Here is a 25,797-nt window from a genome sequence, read left to right on the forward strand (position 1 = left end):
TCTCAAGGTGAGATCAGTGAAAGAACTAGATTCGGCTATGTGTCTCAATCGCTGCCCTTAGTAGAAACTATTTCCCCAGCTTTACGTCACCAGATAATTACCGGTAGGGATGTGAATTTGGCAGCGCTTTTAATTCCGTACTTCGTTGGCAGTAGCGACCCAAACGGCCACTCTAATGATAAACCCGATGTCAGACTGTCCAGGAATTTGACTTTGAATGAATTCATCTTAGCTTTCGGGGTGTACAAACAGGTCATGTGTTCTGTCTACCCGTCTAGACGTGTGGAGTTAGATCTCTACGAAAGAGATTTAGTTGACATGGGCACCAGATACTCAGTCGGATTATGACTACCATAGGCAGTTCTCTGCTAGGGCAGCTGCTCAATTAAGATACAACAGCAAGCCTGTAGACTGATCAATTCGGGACAATGTTCTTTTTTGTAACATTTTCACAAATCAACGCCCACTTACATGTGATTTATGTGGTAGCCCTCTGCATGCTACAAGCTTCTGCCCCAATTCCGCGTATGAACATAAGCGCCCAGGACCTCATAATGAAGGGTCCAAGCAAGCTAAACATGGATCACACAGAAACAGCTATTCCTCTGCAGTAGACGGTCACGGTCGCCCTCGAGTATATCACGAAGGTCGCGAGCTATGTAACAATTTTAATGGCCAATTTGGGTGTAGTATGCCCTCGTGCAGCTACTCACATGTGTGCTTAGTATGTAAGGGGAACCACTCAAAGTTTGCGTGCCCTTTAGATGCAACCCGGACTCAAAACAAGAAGAAATGAAGGTTTTAGACTCCCTGCAGGCGACTACACCCATTAATATCAATGCTTTAAAATCAGATTTGGAGTTTGTGAGTTTTCTTGTAGAAGGTTTGTCCCAAGGTTTTGATACAGGATTTCAATCTTTACCGTCCTATACTTGCTGGGCCCATTTGATTTTATACCATTTGATAAGTTTCGAATCAACCCCATCGGCCTCGCAGAACATAAGTACTCTAAAAAGAAACGGCTTATAGTGGATATGTCAGCACCCCATCAAGACGAGGAAAATCCCAGTCTCAACAGTCTGATCGATAAGATTACATGTTCTTTAAAATACACTACTATCGATGATGCCATTTCACTTATAAAGGAATTAGGTCTCAACGCCTGGCTTATGAAAACGGACATTACGGATGCATTTAAGGTGTTACCAATTAAACCAGAGTTGTGGCCTTATCATGGTATTAAGTGGGACAGGAAACACTATTTTTTCAAACGTTTAGTTTTCGTTAGTCGTTCCAGCCCTAAACTATTTGATACTCTCTCTCGGGCGGTTTGTTGGATAGCCCAAAACAAATATAGGATACAACATATCTTGCATCTACTAGATGATTTCCTTGTCATTGAACCAGCGCATGTGGACGCGTCAGGAACTATGAAAAACTTTCTAGATGTGTTTAGAGACCTAAATATTTCTATTGGAGCACATAAGACTGTCGGACCGGTTAATGTTTTAGAATATTTAGGTGTGTTCTTGGACTCTAAGTGTATGGAATCCAGGCTACCAGCTGATAAAGTGACCCGTATTACTAGTGTTTTAGAGTCGTTTGCTTGCAGGAAGTCTTGCACTAAGCGTGAGCTACTTAGTTTATTAGGTCACATGAATTTTGCCACCAGGTGTGTGAAGCCTGGGAGGTCCTTCATGTCTCATCTTATATCTCTCTCAACGACTGTGCGCGAGCTTCATTACCGTGTTAAACTCACCGAGGAATGTCGTTCCGACCTTAGTATGTGGGCTCATTTTCTAAGGAATTGGAATGGTGTTTCCTTTTTCCTAGACGATCATATAACCTCTTCCGCAGATCTCCACTTGTTAACTGACGCTACAAATCAAGCTTTTGGTGGAATTTACAGGAATCAATGGTTTAAGGGAGCGTTTCCAGAGAAACGTGATCAACCTTCCATGGCTTTGTTTGAACTTTACCCCATTGTTATGTCGTGTATGCTATATGGGGTCATCAGTGGACCAAGAAGTGGATTTTGTTCCACTGTGACAATATGGCCACTGTTGATATTATTTCCAAAGGGAGCTCCAAAATTAAGAGTATTATGAGACTAGTACGAACTCTTACTTACTATGCAGCTATGAACAATTATGTAGTACATGCTAAGCATATACCTGGGTCAGAAAATAACATAGCTGATGCTATCTCTCGTTCACAGATGGATCGCTTCTGACACCTGGCCCCTCACGCAGACATGCATCCCATTCCGTGTCTTCCTCTGGAATCCCCTTTGATGACCTAAGCGAGGAAGTTGATCTTCTGTGGGACTCCGCGCTGAGCCGTAGCACTCGAGCTACTTACCAGTCAGGACTGAACTGTTTCTTGACTTTTGTGCTGATGCAGGGGACCAGCTTCCCTGTGAACTCTTTGCCTCCTATCAACGAGGACTTGCTTATTCGTTTTGTTACCCATTGTCAGAAGGCTCTACTTTTTAAGTTTGACACTATTAAATTGTATTTAGCCGGGATAAGGTTTAACTATATTAAAAGCAATCTAGGTGACCCTACTGCCAATACCTTAAGATTGACTTATATTTTGCGTGCAATTAAGAAGACGCAGGTAAATACCTCTTCTAAGCGTCTTCCTATTACTCATGTTTTATTATCCAAAATGTGCACTGCTATCACTCGGCATGGTATGTTTGAACCGTTCATTGATCTCATGTTAGTATGTATTTTCAAGACAGCATTTTATGGTTTTTTAAGATGTGGTGAATTTACATGTAAATCATTGTGGGATAAAAATTTTATTCGTATTTGCGATATTAGCATCTTACCTGATTTGTCATGTTTTACTCTCACCTTGATATCTTCCAAAACGGACCCATTCGGTCAAGGAGTAGATGTCAATGTATACGAAAATAGTGTTTTAACACCTGTGGCTACTATGAGTGAATTTTTGCGTTTTCGAACCACTTCAGGTGCCTTACCTACTTCTCCTTTGTTTGTGGAGCTGAGCTGCTCTTCTAAACCACTCATGCGTCATACCTTTTTATCCTATTTAAAGGAGACTCTGACTCGGATTGGCGTTGATAATCAGTCTTTTAATGGTCATTCCTTTCACATCGGCGCTAGTACCTCTGCTGCAGCAGCTGGGGTTGAAGATCATGTTATTCAAACCCTAGGTCGTTGGTCATCTGATTGTTTCATACGTTATATTCACACTAATCCTGCTACTATCCGTCGAGCCCAGCAGCAGATGTCTTCTTGACTAATGTTTTATATTATTCCATTTATATTGTTGTGTTCGTATGCTTATAGATAGAGTAAGAGCTAAGATATACTTAGGGCGTTGATATTCAGGTTTTTATCAGTTTTTTCCCATAATATTTTATTGGGGGCTCTCACTCTATGTTGAATCTTCGTGTCACTCTTGTTTTAACATTTCGTTCAATTTGGCTTTTAATTCATGGGGAATTTTGCCCCCAATATTATAATAGAATATATTCTACGACGGTATGCTCCAGCTTCTCTCATATCGTTGAGGGTCTAGCTAGCATATACAGCTTCTCTCATATCGTTGAGGGTCTAGCTAGTTATTGTATATTCTATTCTCATTCAGCATCTCCAGATTCGTTTTTCAGAGTCTAGCAGCTTCTCTGGAAGCGTCCAGGGTCTAGTTGTTTCTCTGTATCCTTTGAGTCTCGATCTTGTAGCTGCTCTGCAGGGACACCTCAGAGTCAATTTGTTAAGGTTTTGGTATTGAGTGAGTAGCCCCTGATACGCCAAATGTTATGTCTTGTTTATATTTATATATAACTGTAGTAAATAAACAGGTAAACTGTTCTTGTGTGTTTCGTTGTAAATAAAATGATAATTTGATATTCAAGATTAAATTATAGTTTATATACAACGAATTTGCATCATGCCTTATTAATTACTTATTACCCTATAGTTTTTATTGTGTGTATACATGTTTTGTTTTTGCCATGTGTATGTTTATCGGTACATTTTGATATGTAAATGAGATGAGAAGGATGTAGTTGATTGACCAATCAGTGTCCACTTTTGGGGTCACCCTGATGGGGATTTTGCACCCCCCAGTATAGTTTTCTGTGGCTTGCAGCAAGGAAGTGTTCTGCGTTCCCACCCGCCATCCCCTGCAGCACCTTCTTTTTGTATATATCTATGTTCACTATTGAGTATTATAATTCTATGTATACCTTATAGTTTTTTCAGCTATTTCCAGCTGAAGTCTCGTGTATAAGAGCTCGAGTAAACATGTGTCCTCCTACCTACGGTTGTAGTTTTGGGTTACTCACTCATAACTGGGAAATAGTTTATATGTTTAGGCTTTTAATTCATGGGGAATTTTGCCCCCCATATTATAATAGAATATATTCTATGACGGTATGCTCCAGCTTCTCTCATATCGTTAAGGGTCTAGCTAGCATATACAGCTTCTCTCATATCGTTGAGGGTCTAGCTAGTTATTGTATATTCTATTCTCATTCAGCATCTCCAGATTCGTTTTCAGAGTCTAGCAGCTTCTCTGGAAGCGTCCAGGGTCTAGTTGTTTCTCTGTATCCTTTGAGTCTCGATCTTGTAGCTGCTCTGCAGAGACACCTCACAGTCAATTTGTTAAGGTTTTGGGATTGAGTGAGTAGCCCCTGATACGCCAAATGTTATGTCTTGTATATATTCATATATAACTGTAGTAAATAAACAGGTAAACTGTTTTGTGTGTTTCGTTGTATATACACTTTTGTATATACATCTGTTGTGTTTTGTTATTTATATACACTCCTTTTGTATATACAACTGTTTACTATTTCTATGCTTTTCTTTGCAGTATTTATTCAAAATCATAACATACCTAGGTAAGTATGGGGTCATGTTTTTATGTTATTATGTTACATTACATCATCACACATATATCCAGAGACCAAAAAACCTACAAACCACAAATGAATAAGTCACTGTCATTTAATTGGTAGTTTAAGGAAGTTTTTTTTCATTGTGAATGTTACTAGTTTAGGAAGTCTTTATCATTCTCAAGGTCACTAGCTATTATAAGGAAGTCTTTATTATTGTCAAGGTCACTAGTTATTTTAAGGAAGTATATTATTGTCAAGGTCACTAGTTATTTTAAGGAAGCATATTATTGCCAAGGTCACTAGTTATTTTAAGGAAGTATATTATTGTAAAGGTCACTAGTTATTTTAAGGAATTATATATTTTTGTCAAGGTCACTATTTATTTGAAGGTAGTATTATTGTCAAGGTCACTTTTATTTTTAAGAAATTCTTGTTATTGTCAAGATCACAAGTTATTTTAAGGAAGTTATTGTGTTTGTAACAAGAAATGTGTTGCATTTAATTTGTACAACAATCGATTAAACAATGCCTGCAATCAACTATGATGTATGCCTTCATGCCTTGTTGTGTAACATCCAGATCACTTGATATTTAGAGGAATTCCTTGTAATTGTTAAGGTCATGTGCTTGTTTAAGAAATTCCTTGTAACTGTCAAGGTGATTGCTTGTATGAGGACTTCTTTGTTATTTTCAAGGTCATTTGCTTGTTTAAGGAATTCTTTGTAATTTTTAAGGCCTTTTGTTATCCCCTATGTTCCTAGAGATGTTTTGTGTATTGTCTCAGAGAAAAGGAAATAGGGTAACTAAGATTATTTGTATAATAATTAACCCGATGTGAGGAGTTGTTGAGGATATAGGAATCTGCCTTTAGACTTGTAAGCTAATTTTGGCTAATCAGGAAAAATACTAATATAACAACGCCCGATTTGATAGATTATCCAATTAATACGTGAAAATTGATATCATTAAAATTTATTTCAGACACATTAGACAAGAACTGAACATGTATTCAAATCAAATCAAAACACAATGAAGACATTTTCAACAAAATTCTCTGTGATATCTCCCTCTCTTTCTCTCATTTTTTTATGTGACATTCAACATTCGTCAACATATTCCATGAACCGTCTTTTATCTAGTGAGACACATCAACATATAGTCGTTTACCGACGTACTTCATGAACAGTCCTGTATCTAGTGATGACATCAACATTTGTTGACATACTCCATGAACCGTCCTGTATCTGGTGATGACAAACATTTATTGACATACTCCATGAACCGTCCTGTATCTGGTGATGACATCAACATTTGTTGACATACTCCATGAACCGTCCTGTATCTAGTGATGACATCAACATTTATTGACATAAACCATGAACCGTCCTGTATCTGGTGATGACATCAACATTTGTTGACATACTCCATGAACCGTCCTGTATCTGGTGATGACATCAACATTTATTGACATACTCCATGAACCGTCCTGTATCTAGTGAAAAACATCAACATTTATTGACATACTCCATGAACCGTCCTGTATCTGGTGATGACAACATTTACCGACTTACTCCATGAACCGTCCTGTATCTGGTGATGACATCAACATTTATTGACATACTCCATGAACTGTCCAAGTTTTGTGATGCATACTTCGGTTGGGAAGTAAACAACTGTATCATCATCTTTGTCTATTGTAACTGAAAATGAAAGAGAAAACATTATATTACATAAAGCTGACAAGTTGTATTGTTCTGATGACATAAAGCTGACAAGTTGTATTGTTCTGATGACATAAAGCTGACAAGTTATATTGTTCTGATGACATGAAGCTGACAAGTTATATTGTTCTGATGACATAAAGTTGACAAGTTATATTGTTCTGATGACACAAAGCTGACAAGTTACATTGTTCTGATGACATAAAGCTGACAAGTTCTATTGTTCTGATGACACAAAGCTGACAAGTTATATTGTTCTGATGACATAAAGCTGACAAGTTGTATTGTTCTGATGACATAAAGCTGACAAGTTGTATTGTTCTGATGACATAAAGCTGACAAGTTGTATTGTTCTGATGACATGAAGCTGACAAGTTATATTGTTCTGATGACATAAAGTTGACAAGTTATATTGTTCTGATGACACAAAGCTGACAAGTTGTATTGTTCTGATGACATAAAGCTGACAAGTTGTCTTGTTCTGATGACATAAAGCTGACTAGTTCTATTGTTCTGATGACACAAAGCTGACAAGTTATATTGTTCTGATGACACAAAGCTTTTAAGGACATGAAGCTGACAAGTTCTATTGTTCTGATGACATAATTAAAGCTGACTAGTTATATTGTTCTGATGACATAAAGCTGACAAGTTCTATTGTTCTGGGTCGACACAAAGCTGACAAGTTCTATTGTTCTGATGACACAAAGCTGACAAGTTCTATTGTTCTGATGACACAAAGTTGACAAGTTCTATTGTTCTGATGACTCAAAGCTGACAGTTCTATTGTTCTGATGTCTCAAAGCTGACAGTTCTATTGTTCTATCAAGATATTCAGAATTTACCTGTGTGATGATGCAGGAAAAAATGAAGGCAATGGAAACAAAGAGGCCCACAGGGCCTTTATTTTTCAGCAACAAGTATCATATATATATATATTTAAAGAATTGTTCAATTCTCCTTACTGGACCTCCAAAGAGAAACAACTTTGATCTCAAAACAGGCAAATGAAACACTGATATTGGGTTGATGTTGTTATTTACCTCAAATTCACCCAGTCTTAAAGTCTGTATGATTGTTCACACATTAAAAATACCATCAAAATGACAAAATGTAAGTTCAGCAACATGTTAGACAGAAATGAAACAACAAATGTGTTGATTCAAAATTTTATATAGAATCTTTTTCTTAGATGAGTCAATTAAACCTTGGAACACTATACTACAGATTCAAGATATGAAGAGAAATAAATTGTGGTGAACAAGTATTATTGACTGAATTAAAGGTGGTCAAGGTAAGCTGTGGTAAACAGGTATTACTGACTGAAGGATGATCGAGGTAAGCTTTGGTAAACAGGTATTACTGACTAAAGGATGATCAAGGTAAGCTGTGTTAAACAAGTATTACTGACTGAATAGTGGTGAAGGTAAGCTGTGGTAAACAGATATTACTGACTGAAGGAGGATAAAGGTAAGCTGTGGTAAACAGGTATTATTGACTAAAGGACGATAAAGGTAAGATGTGGTAAACAGGTATTGACTGACTGAAGGATGATAAAGGTAAGCTGTGGTAAACAGGTATTACTGACTGAAGGATGATAAAGGTAAGCTGTGGTAAACATGTATTATTGACTGAAGGACGATAAAGGTAAGATGTGGTAAATATAGCATTACTGACTGAAGGACGATAAAGGTAAGATGTGGTAAACAGGTATTGACTGACTGAAGGATGATCGAGGTAAGCTGTGGTAAACAAGTATTTCTGACTGAAGGATGATAAAGGTGAGCTGTGGTAAACAGATATTGACTGACTGAAGGATGATAAAGGTAAGCTGTGGTAAACAGGTATTGACTGACTGAAGGATGATAAAGGTAAGCTGTGGTTAACAATTATCATTGACTGAAGGATGATAAAGGTAAGCTGTGGTAAACAAGTATTACTGACTGAAGGATGATAAAGGTAAGCTGTGGTAAACAGGTATTACACTGACTGAAGGATGATAAAGGTAAGCTGTGGTTAACAGGTATTATTGACTGAAGGATGATAAAGGTGAGCTGTGGTAAACAGGTATGACACTGACTGAAGGATGATAAAGGTAAGCTGTGGTAAACAGGTATTATTGACTGAAGGATGATAAAGGTAGGTAAGCTGTGGTAACAAGTATTATTGACTGAATGGAGATCAAGCTGCGGTAAAAAAATACTGAAGGAATTCCAATACTACCTAGTTGGGGACTGACTCGTTTGCTGAAAAGAGTTGGCTTGATTTGTTGTCTTAAAATACTCTTCTTGACAGCCTTAATGTCTTCCAGAATCTGAAAAAGTGGTGAATACAGGTTACAGACCTATCAAAAAAACTTAAGATAGGGAAAACATCTTAATAAAGGCAATTTGATAGTATAGTTTGTCTTCAGTTTACTTTAGTAAAGGTATGTAATTACCTGTTGTTCTGTGATAACTTACTTCCAGTATCTGTTGTTCTGTGATGACTTACTTCCAGTACCTGTTGTTTTGTGATGTTTACCTCCAGTATCTGTTGTTCTGTGATGATTTACTTCCAGTATATGTTGTTCTGTGATGACTAACTTCCCGTATATGTTGTTCTGTGATGACTTACCTCCAGTATCTGTTGTTCTGTGATGACTAACCTCCAGTATCTGTTGTTATGTGATGACTTACCTCCAGTATATGTTGTTCTGTGATGACTTACCTCCAGTATCTGTTGTTCTGTGATGTTTACCTCCAGTATCTGTTGTTCTGTGGTGACTTACCTCAGTATATATTATTCTGTGATGACTTACCTCCAGTATCTGTTGTTCTGTGGTGACTTACCTCCAGTATATGTTATTCTGTGATGACTTACCTCCAGTATCTGTTGTTCTGTGATGACTTACCTCCAGTATGTTGTTCTGTGATGACTTACCTCCAGTATCTGTTGTTCTGTGGTGACTTACCTCCAGTATATGTTATTCTGTGATGACTTACCTCCAGTATCTGTTGTTCTGTGGTGACTTACCTCAGTATATATTATTCTGTGATGACTTACCTCCAGTATCTGTTGTTCTGTGGTGACTTACCTCCAGTATCTGTTGTTCTGTGATGAGTTACCTCCAGTATCTGTTGTTCTGTGATGACTTACCACCAGTATATGTTGTTCTGTGATGACTTACCTCCAGTATCTGTTGTTCTGTGATGAGTTACCTCCAGTATATGTTGTTCTGTGATGACTTACCACCAGTATCTGTTGTTCTGTGATGACTTACCACCAGTATCTGTTGTTCTGTGATGAGTTACCTCCAGAATCTGTTCTGTGATGTTTACCTCCAGTATATGTTATTCTGTGATGACTTACCTCCAGTATATGTTGTTCTGTGATGACTTACCTCCAGTATCTGTTGTTCTGTGATGACTTACCTCCAGTATGTTGTTCTGTGATGACTTACCTCCAGTATGTTGTTCTGTGATGAGTTACCTCCAGTATATGTTGTTCTGTGATGACTTATACCTCCAGTATCTGTTGTTCTGTGGTGACTTACCTCAGTATATATTATTCTGTGATGACTTACCTCCAGTATCTGTTGTGCTGTGGTGACTTACCTCCAGTATCTGTTGTTCTGTGGTGACTTACCTCAGTATATATTATTCTGTGATGACTTACCTCCAGTATCTGTTGTTCTGTGGTGACTTACCTCAGTATATATTATTCTGTGATGACTTATACCTCCAGTATCTGTTGTTCTGTGGTGACTTACCTCCAGTATGTTGTTCTGTGATGAGTTACCTCCAGTATCTGTTGTGCTGTGGTGACTTACCTCCAGTATCTGTTGTTCTGTGGTGACTTACCTCAGTATATATTATTCTGTGATGACTTACCTCCAGTATCTGCTGTTCTGTGATGTTTACCTCCAGTATCTGTAGTTCTGTGATGACTTACCTCCAGTATCTGTTGTTCTGTGATGATTAACCTTCAGTATCTGTAGTTCTGTGATGACTTACCTCCAGTATATATTATTCTGTGATGACTTACCTCCAGTATCTGTAGTTTTAAGAATGGCGGGTTGTAGGGTGTGTAATTCTCACACAGGGTCTGGAAACTGATGCCCGGTGAAGCCATTATCTTCTGCATCATTGATTCAACCATTGTTTTAAACAATGGCTTATTGATGTTTCCCTCAGGTTTCCTCAGTGGCGAACAAAGAAGTCGCACCCTTTGATAAGTACTGCAATGAATGTAATAGTGACAGTGACCTACATTTCCTGACCTATCGAGGTGGTGATATATGTGCATGCAGGACTGCATATCATCCTTACCTCTACGGTACAATATGTCAGCAATATTGCTTGTACTAAATAGTTTATACTGCCATCCATATAAATACCTATAACACTCTTTTTACTTGTTGAATTATTATAAGTGCATCAGAAGCATTTCTTTGAAGATTATTAATTTGTCAGTGAAAATAGCAATTTAAAAAAAAAATAACCATCACAATTAAGTTTCAGGGAGGGTCAAGGGAGGGACCTACATTCCAACAATACATAAAAAACACTTTAAAAAGATGGTACTACAGTGTTTACACTATGAGTTATCCCTTCCAGTAATTTTGTGATTCTGTGAAAATGTGCTCTCAATTAACAAAATTTTAAAAAAAGATCATATTTTAATGCAAAAATGTTGCATTTTCAGGATTTTGAGATCAATCATCAACAAAGGACCCAGAGGGCCTATATCACGCACATGGTAGCATTTGACAAAACATTGAAAATGATGTTCATGTTCAATTCGTTGATAGCTATATTTCTTGATGTCAAACAATGCTTATATATGGTTATGGGGTGGGTATCTTAATGGTCTCAAAAATATAACCAAGAAACTAAGTCCCTATGGGTGGGGAAAGACCCCAAGGGTCTATTTTCACATCATGATTGTGTTTATCTCTTTATGCCCAACAATGCTACAAATGGTTATAGGGAGGGGATCCAATCAATTCAAAGATATATCAAAGAAACAAAGTCCCTAGGGTTTGGGAAAGACCAAAGGCCCATATTTACAGCAGGATTGTGTATATATCTCTGATGCCTAGCAATGATATATATGGTTATATAACAAGTAGAGATTTCAAGGACCTACCTCTATTTCCCCAATTTTGCCCTGCATGCCCCTCTGGCACCAAAAGGGTTCAGTCAGCATTTATGCAAAATCTGTTGCTTTTCACAAATAAGGATATTTCTGACCAAATCTGGTTCAAATATATTCAGTACTTTGTGACAATTGGCGAATTAAAGGACTAACCCTATTTCCCTTATTGGGTCCCACCTCTATGGCCCCAAGGGGTCAGTCACTATTTCTGAAAAGTCTGTTCCCCTTCCCTCAGTGATGTTTCTGATCAAAATTTGTTTGAATCCATTCAGTACTGTGTGACGGACGAAGGACAGACAGTGGACACCATGGCATAAACTTGGGCCTGGTGAGCTAATAATTGTATCAACTATTCATAGTCTATAAAAGCATTTTCAGAAGAAGTAATCAGAAAAATATGTTTACAATGAAAATAAATATATAATAATCATATTTACAGAATTTCAAAATATTGTCTGTAAAGTGAATAGGGACTTATGAATGGTAGAGTTTATTTCTGTTGTCTCAATGATCCTCCACTAAAATATCAATATTAATTATAACAAAGGTGTAATATATGCTATACCTACCTAATTGGTTGGGGCGTTAGTGGTCCATCAGACTTAACAGATTTCCTTTGCTCCCTTCCTCTCCTTGGCCGGTCAGTATTGGTCAGTAGACTTCCCTCATCAGGCTGATTGCCTTTGACTTCTACATTTGAGGCAGGTAGATCAGAGTTGTCTCCCTTTTCTGTCAAATCTTGTTGACCAGAATTATTTGGCTTGGTTCTGCTTGATTTAGCTATCACCTCATCACTTCTGCTAATTTGATCCTTATTATCAGAGGTCAACTCTTTGTCAGAAGCAGGCAAGTAAGGAGGAGTGTGTGTTGAACTAGGGGCTGGAGTGGCATCCCCTGATGATCCTGGAGTGGAGGGGCTAGTATCAAGGTACCCGAGAGGTTTGGCTAAACTCTCTTGTAAAAGCTGACTGTCAGCATCAAACAAGTCATCTACCTGTAACCATATTGTAAATTTACTTGAATTTTCAGGTGTTTTAATTCTTAAATAAGAAATTATGCAAAAACACTTTTGATATCTGTATTTAATCTGTATCAATTATGTAAATTAAAATAAATTACAGTCAAACCTGCCTTAGCGACCCCCTGAATTAAACGACTTCCTTTCATATGCGACCGCATTTTTTCCTCCCAACGTTATTTACTATACTAGTGACCTGAATTAAGCGACTACCTGTCAGACGCGACTAACGACCATCATTTCCGTGTCCCAAATGCTGAAAAGCGACTTTTTTCAGCGACTTTCCGAGTTTTAAAACGGAAGCAGAAGTCATAATCAAGAAGAAACCGGACGAACTTGTCTGCTTTTAAAGATTAAAAAATACTTCAGAAATGCATGAAATGTCTTATTCTGTCTCAAAAAATGTACTGAATTTATTGACTTTGCCCTGATAACACCCAAAAACGAACGAAACTGTACTTTACTTCTAAAGAATGAAAGAAGGAGATGGCATATGGCGAAAAAACTGCCTCGCCATTCAGACGATTTTCACGAAATTTTGATAGATAAAAATACAAACATTTGATTGGAAAGTATGAAAAAGAGTGAATAAACAGTCAACTTACTGTTTAACTGAAATTTATGTTCATTTTGAGACACTAGGACAGATATTTGCCAGTTAAAAAACGTCTCCATCGTTATGAAGGAAATGCAGTTACGTGACTAATAATCCGGACGGAAGTCCGGACCAGGAATTCAGGAATGCAAAAAAAAAGTTTTTTTTTTTATGTAAATGTACCCGGCACTGGAAATAATCAAATCAGCCATTCAAACTCTTTGATAATTTTTTGTATTAAAAAAAATTATTGTAACATGCTGAAAGAATTTAAATATATATATTAATGAAAATAAAAGAAACTGAATAATTTATAAAAATAAATATTGTACTACATACATATGTAGAAATGGGGATGTTTTTATATATTGTCCATTATTATAAGCATTTTATTTCATTAAGTGAATAGTGATTTTTCTTCTCTTTTTTTTGTTCTTTTTTTCTTTCATTTTCCTCAAGAGGTCTCTTACAGATTTGATTATATTCCCAATCTTAATTGATGACTGAGGTAATTCCTTTTCATATATGTACTAATACTTGTAGCTGATAAATTTTACATATGTGGCAGAATAATGATAAACTTTCCTTTTCGGGTAATTTTCTTTGAACCTGGATTAAGAGACCACCTGTCATATGTGACCTTTTTTATTGACTCCCTTGGAAGGTCACATATGACAGGTTTGACTGTACACAAAGTAAAGATTATTATATAAAACGGAAAACGTTATTTAATAAAACACTTGATTGCAAATCATTTTCAGTTAAAGGCTTGTTTGTGTCACAACATCAGTAGGAGTTGCCCCTCTTTAACTATATTAGGTACTTCATCCCCATTGTAACAACGCTACGGTAAAAAAGAAACTGCACACAGAAACAAGAGGCCCATGGGGCCTGTATCGCTCACCTGGTTGGATTAGACCAAATGTCAAAATAATGTTCATGTTCAGTTTGTTTTATTTGTCAATCTCAAACAATGCTATATATGGTTATGCTGTGGGGATCCCAACTGCTTTAAAGAAATAACGAAGTCAAGACTCTCTAAGGGTATGAAAGACCTCAAGAATTGTTTTAAAACATCAATTCATAACTTTATGACTAGTAGCGATTTAAAGGAATTACATCTATTTCCCCTATAGGGCCCCGCCCATTTCTCCCCTCATGGGTCAGTCACCATTTATGGAAGTCTGTTCCCCTTCCCCCAAGGATGTTTCTCACTAAATTGGGTTCAAATCCATTCATAACTTTATGAAAAGTAGCGATTTGAAGGAATTACCTCTATTTCCCCTATGGGGCCCCGCCCCTTTGGCCCCTTGGGGGTCAGAGTCACCATTTATGCAAAATCTGATCCCCTGACCCCAAGGATGTTTCTCACTAAATTGGGTTCAAATCCATTCATAACTTTATGACTAGTAGCAATTTATAGGAATTACCTTTATTTCCCCTATTGGGCCCCGCCCCTTTGGCCCCTTGGGGGTAAGAGTCACCATTTATGCAAAATCTGTTCCCCTTCCCCTAATGATGTTTCTGACTAAATTGGGTTCAAATCCATTCATAACTTTATGACTAGTAGCGATTTAGTGGAATTGCCTCAATTTCCCCTATTGGGCCCCGCCCCTTTGGCCCCTTGGGGGTCAGAGTCACCATTTATGCAAAATCTGTTCCCCTTCCGCCAAGGATGTTTCTGACCAAATTTGGTCAAAATCCAATAAGAACTTTTTGACTAGAAGCGATTTGAAGCAAATGTTGACGGACGGATGACGGACGCTGCACCATGGCATAAGCTCACCGGACCTTTGGTCCAGGTGAGCTAAAAATGAAGTATTTCATTGTATGAACATCTGATCATTTCTCAAAAAGATCACCCCTTGCTCCCATATATTCTGTCAGTATTTTTTTGTATATATCTTTTATTTTCTAAATATTTTGCATGATAAACAACAACAGGTTACATTTCACAAGTACAATTATATAATTACTCACTCACAATTTTCTTCATTCTCTCATTTAAACAGTTTAACTATAATTATGTTAGATCCAACCCACCTTACATTCACACTTGTATACAACATGAAGACATATAGAATCGGACAAAACACAAACAGCAGAACCAAAACAAGACACATATAAAGAGAGCTACAGAGAAAGGAAGAGAGAAAAAAAGGGTTGGGTTGGTTGAGGGTGATGGAAAAGATAGGGAAGAGAGGGGGATATGAAGGTCAGTATTGCTAGTTTGCTACCTATGAGAATTTTCATATCAGTAATTTAAATGTCTGCAGCCAACCACTATGTGTTGTGCAGTACTTTCTACCTGGGTTGTCTGTCGCACTCCTCGCCCCTTCACATTCTTGTAAGCATGTGTCACCCACGGTCTAGCATTCCTGAAGCTTACATAACGCTGAACAGTCACACCCACTTTCAATATCTGAAATATATAAATATTTAACTTGCATTAATGTGTGAATAGTGTATTGTGATTTTTCTGAAAATGGGAAAAATATAAGTTGCTGAAATTTGAATCTGGAAAAAAACAAAATCTACACTCCAGATCTGTATGAAACAGAATACAGGTTTCAAGTGGTTCGCTTCTGTACAACTATAATCTCATCATCAACAATATGAGGTTCCATTAGGTACATCACAAAATAAAAAATATGCATCAGTTGATGAAAGTGTCTCTTTAAAGTGCAACTTCACTAGCTAGGGGCTAATCAAACCAAAAGGAATTATTGGTTGATGTGAAACAAGTGATAAATGGATGTGTATTGCTCACTGCTACTCTGAGCCTCTTGATTACTGAAAAGAAGTTGTTGAAAAGATTTTAGCATATTTGACCTCAGCTGTGACCTTGAATGTAGATAAGGTAATTCATTGGAACAAAAATGCATGGCAGCCCTCCAGCATGTTACAGCTTAAAACCCTCGGCCTCATGGTTCTTGAGAAGAAGTTGCTTTAATGGAAATGTTGTTGTCGGATAGATAGACAGATGGATGACTGGTGCATACTTCCAGAGCAAATTTGAAGCTGATCTAGGTCATTTATGTAGATACTAAGCTAATTACCACTTTATTCAAATATCAGAGTACGCAAGGTTTATTCATGTAATAAATTTTGTAGTCCTTCATTCCTGCATACTATTGGCCTAATATCAGGTTTCGGAGTCTCTTGGCTTTCCAGAAATCAATGGTTGAAGATTTCAACACATTTGAGTACTGTCACTTTGAATGTAGGTCAAGGACATCCATTTGGAGACATTTGGTAGCCCTTCATCCCAGAATGCTACAAGCACAAAAAATGTTCAGGTCTCTAGTTTATTGAAAAAAAAGTTGTTAAAGATTTCAGCATATTTAACCCAAGATGACTCAAGGTCATTCATTTGACCAAACTTTGTAGACCTTTACCCCATCATGATGCAGGCTGAATATGAACTTCCTGGGTCTTATCATTAAAGAGAAAAAGTTATTTAAAGATTTTAGTCTGTTTAACCCCTGTGACCTTGAAAGCAGTTCAAGGTCTAGCTCATTTGAACAAACTTTGCTGTTTACTGTATACCTGGTAATTTTCGCCCTTGAGCAACACAAAACATATTCGCCTCGTTTTAAATTTGCCCTAAATGGCTTTCAAGAAATATCCTTTTCCTTGTTTGTAAAATCAACAAATTCCGTTTGGAATTCTCAATTTACACTGGGAAATTCCTATCTAATATCAATCATCTGTGAGACAATGACAAATATTGTCAAACCCAACACCAGCCTGACCGGGATCCAACACTGATACAGCTTCACCAAGGTTTAGTGCTCTAGGTCATGAATATTTCACATAATCATTGTCAATAAACAGCCCAACAGGATCTTGTACAGATTTATATATAAATCCAGATTTCTCTTCAATGACAATAACATCTGATATTAACACTAAAATTTATGTTTAACTTGTCTGTGATGGTGAAATTATAACATTGTTTTTCTGCTACCATCCTGAAACTAGATTAGGAGTGAGGGGATGTCATGTAATCTACGCAACCATAAACATTTATCATACTGTGAAACCCAATAACGAAATGATGATGACAGATGATGTGTTTACAGCGCAAACTTGGTCACTACCATGAGGTGACGTCTTCTACAGAAATTTTGTGATGTATTTCCAACTCGATCACTGCCACACGGTTTAATCTTCAGAAACGATGATGCAGGTGTTTTCTTCAGGTACAAAGTATAAAATCTAGCATCTAAATCAGCAATGCAACATTTGTAACTGTGACTGTTTCTTCAGTTACTTAACTACATTGTTACCAGGTTAACTATGATTGACTTTGATAGCAATATAGACAGTCATTATATAAATTAATTGTTAGTCATAAAACACTGATTGGATTTTTACCAAATTTGAAGCATCCTAGAGGGAAATGGAACAAGTTTTACATAAATGTTGACTAGCCCCAAGGTTTAGTGCCCTAGGTCATGAATATTTCACATAACATACATTGTTTTGTACATGCCATGTTTTCAGGAGACCAATAAGGGAGATTGATGATTATTTTAAGGGAGTTTTGCCTAAAATAAGGGAGACTTGTGCGCAACATGAATATCAACATTTTTACACAATTTTAAAGAACTAAACTAATTTTGAAAGTGATAAAGAATATGTATATTTATTATATTGTATGTATAATCATTGTTAATAAACAGCCTAATAGGATCTTGTACAGATTTATAAATCCAGATTTCTCTTCAACGACAATAACATTTGATATTAACACTAAAATTTATGTTTAACTTGTCTGTGATGGTGAAATCATAACATTGTTTTTACCATCCTGAAACTAGATTTGGAGTGAGGGCATGTCCATGCAGGTGAATAACTTTTTGCAAATCAGCCAAATTAGAATTCTTTTCAGGCAGACAAAACTTAACATCATGACCACACTGTATTCCATGTTTGAAAGAGATCAGTCAAAAAATGTAGGAGGAGAATGCCAGACAAATGAAAGTTTAAACTGGACCGACAACGCCATTTCAAAACTCCTGTCAAATTTGATGGTCATATCAAAAGAAACAAGGAGCCGCAAAGCCTGGCATTATACCCGCAGTTGGTATGAAAACCCAAATACATGTATAAATTAAGCTCAAAGTAAGAGTTATTAAGGAAACAGTAATTTGGTAATTTTGATTAAGGCTCCATGGTGACAGAAAAAATACCGAAAATGGAAGGTCCGCAATAGCAAAAGGCACAACTAGTCTGATATATTCAGAAAGTTTCAAGGAGCTGCATTGAACCGTTTTGGAGTTATAGCCAAGAAACAAAAGGAAACAGTAATTTGATATTTTTAATTCAGTTTCCATGGTGACAGAAAAAATACCGAAAATGGAAGGTCCCCAATAGCAAAAGGCACAACTAGGGCACTAGTCTGATATATACAGAAATTTTCAAGGAGCTGCGTTGAACGGTTATGGAGTTATAGCACGGGGGGAAAAAGGAAACAGTAATTTGGTATTTTTGATTAAGTTTCCATGGTGACAGAAAAAATACCGAAAATGGAAGGTCCGCAATAGCAAAAGGCACAACTAGGGCACTAGTCTGATATATACAGTAAGTTTCAAGGAGCTGCGTTGAACGGTTATGAAGTTATAGCCCGGAAAATAATCTCGGACGGACGGAGCCCAATTTAATATCCCCTGCAAATGCGTTTCGCAGGGGATAATAAGTCCTTTAAATCACTACCAGTGATAAAAAACATTTATTTTGACCAAATTTGATCTAAAGTGGAACATTGTATAAACTCTAATAAAGGGGGGGGGGGGGGGGGGGGGGGCATTGTATAAACTCTAATAAAGGGGGAACATTGTATAAACTCTAGTAAAGGGGAACATTGTATAAACTCTAGTAAAGGGAACATTGTATAAACTCTAGTAAAGGGAACATTGTATAAACTCTAGTAAAGGGGGAACATCATATAAACTCTAGTAAAGGGGAACATTGTATAAACTCTAGTAAAGGGGAACATTGTATAAACTCTAGTAAAGGGGGAACATTGTATTAACTCTAGTAAAGGGAACATCATATAAACTCTAGTAAAGGGAACATCATATAAACTTTAGTAAAGGGGAACATTGTATAAACTCTAGTAAAGGGGGAACATTGTATAAACTTTAGGTCTTGCCCATTAGGGGCCTGGGGTAGGGCCCATTAGGGGAAATACAAATGTAAAGCAAATTTTAAAAAGTTCTTCTTCTGTAGTAAGGTAATAGTGTTTTGCCATATATTACATATAAATCACCCAAAGATCTGGGTGACTGTCTAATTGACTTCCACATATGTCAATGTGAAATAAATGATTTCATCATCTCAATTAAGCTTAAAATACATTAACTTATATTTAAGACTATAGGAAACTTCATTGTTAGACTAGAGGAAACTACATTATTAGACTAGAGGAAACTACATTATTAGACTGGAGGAAACTACCTTGTTAGACTAGAGGAAACTACATTGTTAGACTGGAGGAAACTACATTATTAGACTAGAGGAAACTACCTTGTTAGACTAGAGGAAACTACATTGTTAGACTGGAGGAAACTACATTATTAGACTGGAGGAAACTACATTGTTAGACTGGAGGAAACTACATTGTTAGACTGGAGGAAACCACATTGTTAGACTAGAGGAAACTACACTGTTAGACTGGAGGAAACTACATTGTTAGACTAGAGGAAACTACATTGTTAGACTGGAGGAAACTACATTGTTAGACTAGAGGAAACTACACTGTTAGACTGGAGGAAACTACATTGTTAGACTAGAGGAAACTACATTGTTAGACTGGAGGAAACTACATTGTTAGACAAACTACATTGTTAGACTGGAGGAAACTACATTGTTAGACTGGAGGAAACTACATTGTTAGACAAACTACATTGTTAGACAAACTACATTGTTAGACTGGAGGAAACTACATTGTTAGACTGGAGGAAACTACATTGTTAGACTAGAGGAAACTACATTGTTAGACAAACTACATTGTTAGACTGGATCAGGAAACTACATTGTTAGACTGGAGGAAACTACATTGTTAGACTGGAGAAAACTACAATGTTAGACAAACTACATTGTTAGACTAGAGGAAACTATATTGTAAGACTAGAGGAAACTATATTGTTGGACTGGAGGAAACTACATTGTTAGACTGGAGGAAACTACATTGTTAGACTAGAGGAAACTACATTGTTAGACAAACTACATTGTTAGACTGGAGGAAACTACATTGTTACAGAAGATAGGGATGACAACATATACTGCCCTAGTTTGTATACTGAGTATATCAATAAAGCACTACTAACAAACACTTGTAATTAATAGATGAGCTTATCTACACTGTTCTGAATATAGACTTCCTAACTTATCAACAATTCAAATATAATGCTTGGCTTGATCCAATAATTACTGTATTGATGGCATCCAATGAGACAATCTTCTGTCATTAACAAACATCACTGATGATTGGCAATCATTCCAACATATTCCAAGTTACTGACAAATACAGCTACAACTTAAATACATGAATATTTTCAACAGTGTAGCTTTTAGATACTGTATATCTGGTCATATATAGAGGGTATCCAGGCCTGATTGCTAGAGAATGTTTACAAACTTAATTTAATGCCTGTAAACTAAGATTTTACTGGGACAAGCATACACCATAATATTAGCCCGTTGCAATTTAACAACTATTCAATATTCATGATCTTGAATTTTATTTATAAATTGGAAGAGACAGAGTAATTTTCTTTTTATGCATACTAAATCAAGTTGATTACAGAAAGTCATTATCAGATTTGTTTTGATTATTCCACAAAATCAGATCAAATTTCAGTATCCCGATTTCATGATTTGACTGAGGGGACAAAAGAAGTGATGGCTGAGGTAATACAATGCCTCTGATCAGATCTCCTGTAACACCACAGACATTGAACCAGCTCTCTCCTGTAACACCACAGAAATTGAACCAGTCTCTCCTGTAACACCACAGAAACTGAACCAGAGCCTCTCCTGTAACACCACAGAAACTGAACCACCTCTCTCCTGTAGCCCCACAGAAACTGAACCAGCTGAGACTCTCCTGTAACACCACAGAAACTGAACCAGCTCTCTCCTGTAACACCACAGAAACTGAACCACCTCTCTCCTGTAGCCCCACAGAAATTGAACCAGAGCCTCTCCTGTAGCCCCACAGAAATTAAACTTGCTTTCTCATGTAGCCCCAAAGAAACTAAACCAGCTCTCTCCTGTAGCCCCACAGAAACTGAACCAGATCCTCTCCTGTAGCCCCACAGAAACTGAACCAGATCGAGTCTCTCCTGTAGCTCCACAGAAACTGAATCACCTCTCTCCTGTAACCCCACAGAAATTGAACCAGAGCCTCTCCTGTAGCCCAAAAGACACTGAACCAAAGCCTTTCCTGTAGCCCCACAGAAACCAAACCAGCTCTATCCTACAGCCCCATAGAACCTGAACCAGAGTTTCTCCTGCAGCCACAAGGAAACTGAACCAGAGTTTCTTCTGTAGCCCCAAAGAAACTGAACCAGAGTCTATCAAAGAAAGTCCCTAGGGCTAGGGAAAGACCCCTCTGTAGTGCTTATAATTACAAAATGATCGTGTTTATCTTTTGATGCCTAGCAATGATGTACTTAAATGTATATGGTTATTGGATGGAGATCTCAACAGCTTTAAAAATATCAGAGAGTAAGTCGTTAATATCAAACTTGCCAAATGACCCTCTTTTTGCCCGACTCCTCAGCTCCTGGCATTTATATGAATTTGAATCCTAGCCACAAAGCCCTAAAGGGATGCTACCACTGCAATATGAACATTATTTATTACATTTTTACCATTGAAATATCAAAAATTATTCATTCTATAAAAGTGATATTTTTCACTAGTGAAGAATATCATATTTTTCACTAGTGAAAAATATCACTTTTGCTGATTTGACCAATCAAATTAAAGATTAGAAAATACCAAAATAATTGACCAATCAGAAAGCCCGACATATATGTCAGCACCTGGACAGGGGAAACTACTGTTTTTGTTTACGAATTATCGCTGTAGTCCTAGTAGGCATACGGGGTAGGGTTTTCGTTGATAAAAAATGTAATAAACAGAATATCTAACAGTATCTTCAGTAATACCAAATATATTTCACTCGTGTGGCTAATATTTTGATATTTTTCACTCGTGCTGCGCACTCGTGAAAAATATCAAAATATTAGCCCCACTCGTGAAATATATTTGGTATTACTGAAGACACTGTTAGATATCCTCTATATATTGGTTACTTCCAGAAAAGGAGTCATTAATATCAATATCACCAAATGGACCCCTTTTGGCACTGTCCTTCAGGCCCCTAGGGTGTAAGCCCTATCCTTTGTATAAATACAGTATGTCCCTCCCTTAACGACCATCAGACAAGAGTATCTTTGTCAGGGTATTAATTTCTGTTGACAGGATCAATGAAGCTTAATTATCACTATATGATCATTTTAACTAGTAAGTGTCTCATTACCCTCTTTGGAGGCCGATGATTAGCTGTGTAATCGGAATTCTGATACCTGAACTATATACTGGAAACCAGCAATCATATGTACGTTGTTGTTATCATTAGATAGCCTAACCTACTCCAACAAAGCAAGCTGCCAATGGCATAGTAAACCTAATAGTGGACCAATAACTGTATCTGTAATAGAGGTCTGGGGATCAACAGAAAACTAATCAGGCCAATTAACTTTCCTCATTGAATCTGAACTTGTTCAATATCTGAGTTTGCTATGAGAAAGAAGGTTATTACTCTTGAGTGTGGTATACTGGCAAGGAAAGGCTGAATAGAGATGAAGACATGTAATAACTGGAAAGGAGATAAACAAGAGATCCCAGAGGGATCTTGGCGCCCACCATTGAATGATCTTTATAGGTTCCATGTCAGATTGATCTTTTCTCTACTTTTCCCTTCCTCTAAGTCTTACTAATCTGTGTAAATTCAGAAACAGCCCTCTAGTACTTTTCAAACAAGGGGAACCTATATATAAAATTTAAGATTTAGCAATAATGGCTGTCTGTTGTTTTCGGATTGGTCCCAAAATGCAACACCAGGGACCAAGGGGAACCTACATATGAAATTTGAGAAAGATCCCTTCAGTACCTTCTGTAAAATAGCGATAACAAACTTCAATTGTCAAAATACAAGATGGCTGCCTGTCGGCCATATTGTTTTCCTATTGGTCCCAAGATGCAATATGCAGAACAAGGCACCGAGGGGAACCTAAATATGAAATTTGAGAAAGATCCCTTCATTACTTTCTGAGAAATAGCGATAACAAACTTCAATTGTCAAAATCTAAGATGGCTGCCTGTCGGCCATGTTGTTTTCTGATAGGTCTTAAAATGTAATATGCATAACTAGGCACCAAGGGGAACCTATATATGAAATTTGAGAAAGATCCCTTCAGCACTTTCTGAGAAATAGCGATAACAAACTTCAATTGTCAAAATCCAAGAAGGCTGCCTGTCGGCCATGTTGTTTTCCGATTGGTCTCAAAATGCAATATGCATAACTAGGCACCAAGGGAAACCTACATATGAAATTTGAGAAAGATCCCTTCAGTACTTTCTCAGAAATAGCGATAACAAACTTCAATTGTCAAAATCCAAGATGGCTGCCTGTCGGCCATGTTGTTTTCTGATTGGTCTCAAAATGCAATATGCAGAACAAGGCACCGAGGGGAACCTAAATATGAAATTTGAGAAAGATCCCTTCATTACTTTCTGAGAAATAGCGATAACAAACTTCAATTGTCAAAATCTAAGATGGCTGCCTGTCGGCCATGTTGTTTTCTGATAGGTCTTAAAATGTAATATGCATAACTAGGCACCAAGGGAAACCTACATATGAAATTTGAGAAAGATCCCTTCAGTTCTTTCTCAGAAATAGCGATAACAAACTTCAATTGACAAAATCCAAGATGGCTACCTGTCGGCCATGTCGTTTTCTGATTGGTCTCAAAATGCAATATGCATAACTAGGCACCAAGGGGAATCTACATATGAAATTTGAGAAAGATCCCTTCAGTACTTTCTCAGAAAAAGCGATAACAAACTTCAATTGTCAAAATCCAAGATGGCTGCCTGTCGGCCATGTTGTTTTCCGATTGGCCTCAAAAAGCAATATGCATAACTAGGCACCAAGGGAAACCTACATATGAAATTTGAGAAAGATCCCTTCAGTACTTTCTTAGAAATAGCGATAACCAAACTTCAATTGTCTCAAATCACAAGATGGCTGCCTGTCGGCCATGTTGCTTTTCCTATTGGTCTTCAAAATGCAATATACCATAACTAGGCCACCAAGGACCGGAAACCTACATAGTGAAATTTGAGAACACGATCCCACCTAGCGTACTTTCTCAGAAATAGCGCTAACACCAACTTTCAATTTGTCAAATCAAAGATGGCATACCTGTTCGGCCATGTTGTTTCCGAATGTGGTCTCAAAGCTTGCAATTCCTGCATAACTAGGCACCACCATAGGGGAATCCTACATATGAATCTGAGCAAAGAATCCCTTCCAGCCCTACTATTTCTCAGGCAGAACTAGTGATAACACCAACTTCAATTGTCAAAATCCAAGATGCGCTGCCTTGTCGGGCCACTGCTGTTTTTTCGGATTTCGGTCTCAAAATGCCCACATATTCATAAATAGCACTAAGGCGACAACCTTACATTACTGAATTTGAGAAAGATCCCTTCAGTACTTTCTCAGAAATAGCGATAACAAACTTCAATCTGTCAAAATCCAAGGTATGGCTTGCCTGGTCGGCCCATGTTGTTTTCGATTGGCTCTTCAAAATGCAATACTGCCATAACTAAGGGCACCAAGGGAATCTACATATGACCTTTGACGAAAGATCCTCCCTAAGTACCTTCCTCAGAAATAGCGATAACAAACTTCAATTGTACAAATCCAAGATGGCTGCCTGTCCGGCCATGTTGTTTTCCGATAGGTCTCAAAATGCAACATGCAGAACTAGGCACCAAGGGAAACCTACATATGAAATTTGAGAAAGATCCCCCTTCAGTACTTTCTCAGAAATAGCGATAACAAACTTCACAATTGTCAAAATCCAAGATGCGCTGCCTGTCGGCCATGTTGTTTTCCGATTGGTCTCAAAATGCAATATGCATAACTAGGCACCAAGGGGAATCTACAGATGAAATTTGAGAAAGATCCCTTGAGTACTTTCTCAGAAATAGCGATAACAAACTTCAATTGTCAAAATCCAAGATGGCTGCCTGTCGGCCATGTTGTTTTACGATTGGTCTCAAAATGCAATATGCATAACTAGGCACCAAGGGGAACCCACATATGAAATTTGAGAAAGATCCCTTCAGTACTTTCTGA

At 37.4% G+C, this 25,797-nt stretch overlaps 3 protein-coding genes across 3 annotated transcripts in view; 1 reads left to right on the plus strand and 2 right to left on the minus strand.

The window, feature by feature from the left end:
- Positions 1–1,034: 1,034 nt before the first annotated feature.
- On the plus strand, positions 1,035–2,108 carry LOC117331020. The gene has a single exon (XM_033889613.1). It carries the CDS (start codon positions 1,035–1,037, stop codon positions 2,106–2,108), a length of 1,074 nt encoding a protein of 357 aa, XP_033745504.1.
- A 2,399-nt stretch (positions 2,109–4,507) lies between these two features.
- On the minus strand, positions 4,508–24,924 carry LOC117331021 (general transcription factor 3C polypeptide 1-like). The gene is made up of 7 exons (XM_033889614.1): positions 24,856–24,924; positions 15,658–15,771; positions 12,306–12,730; positions 10,624–10,816; positions 8,821–8,911; positions 6,498–6,576; positions 4,508–4,613 (listed from the first exon to the last, which is right to left on the minus strand). The coding sequence occupies exons 1-7, from the start codon at positions 24,922–24,924 to the stop codon at positions 4,508–4,510; spliced, it is 1,077 nt and encodes a 358-aa protein (XP_033745505.1).
- Positions 15,653–25,797, minus strand: part of LOC117331455 (general transcription factor 3C polypeptide 1-like) — a 429,349-nt gene continuing 419,204 nt past the window's right edge. The window contains exon 39 of the mRNA XM_033890176.1: positions 15,653–15,771. The gene's annotated coding sequence lies outside the window, so the exon portion shown is untranslated. The remainder of the gene's footprint in view (positions 15,772–25,797) is intronic.

Source organism: Pecten maximus, chromosome 7, assembly GCF_902652985.1.
Source record: "Pecten maximus chromosome 7, xPecMax1.1, whole genome shotgun sequence".
Lineage (NCBI taxonomy): Eukaryota > Metazoa > Mollusca > Bivalvia > Pectinida > Pectinidae > Pecten > Pecten maximus.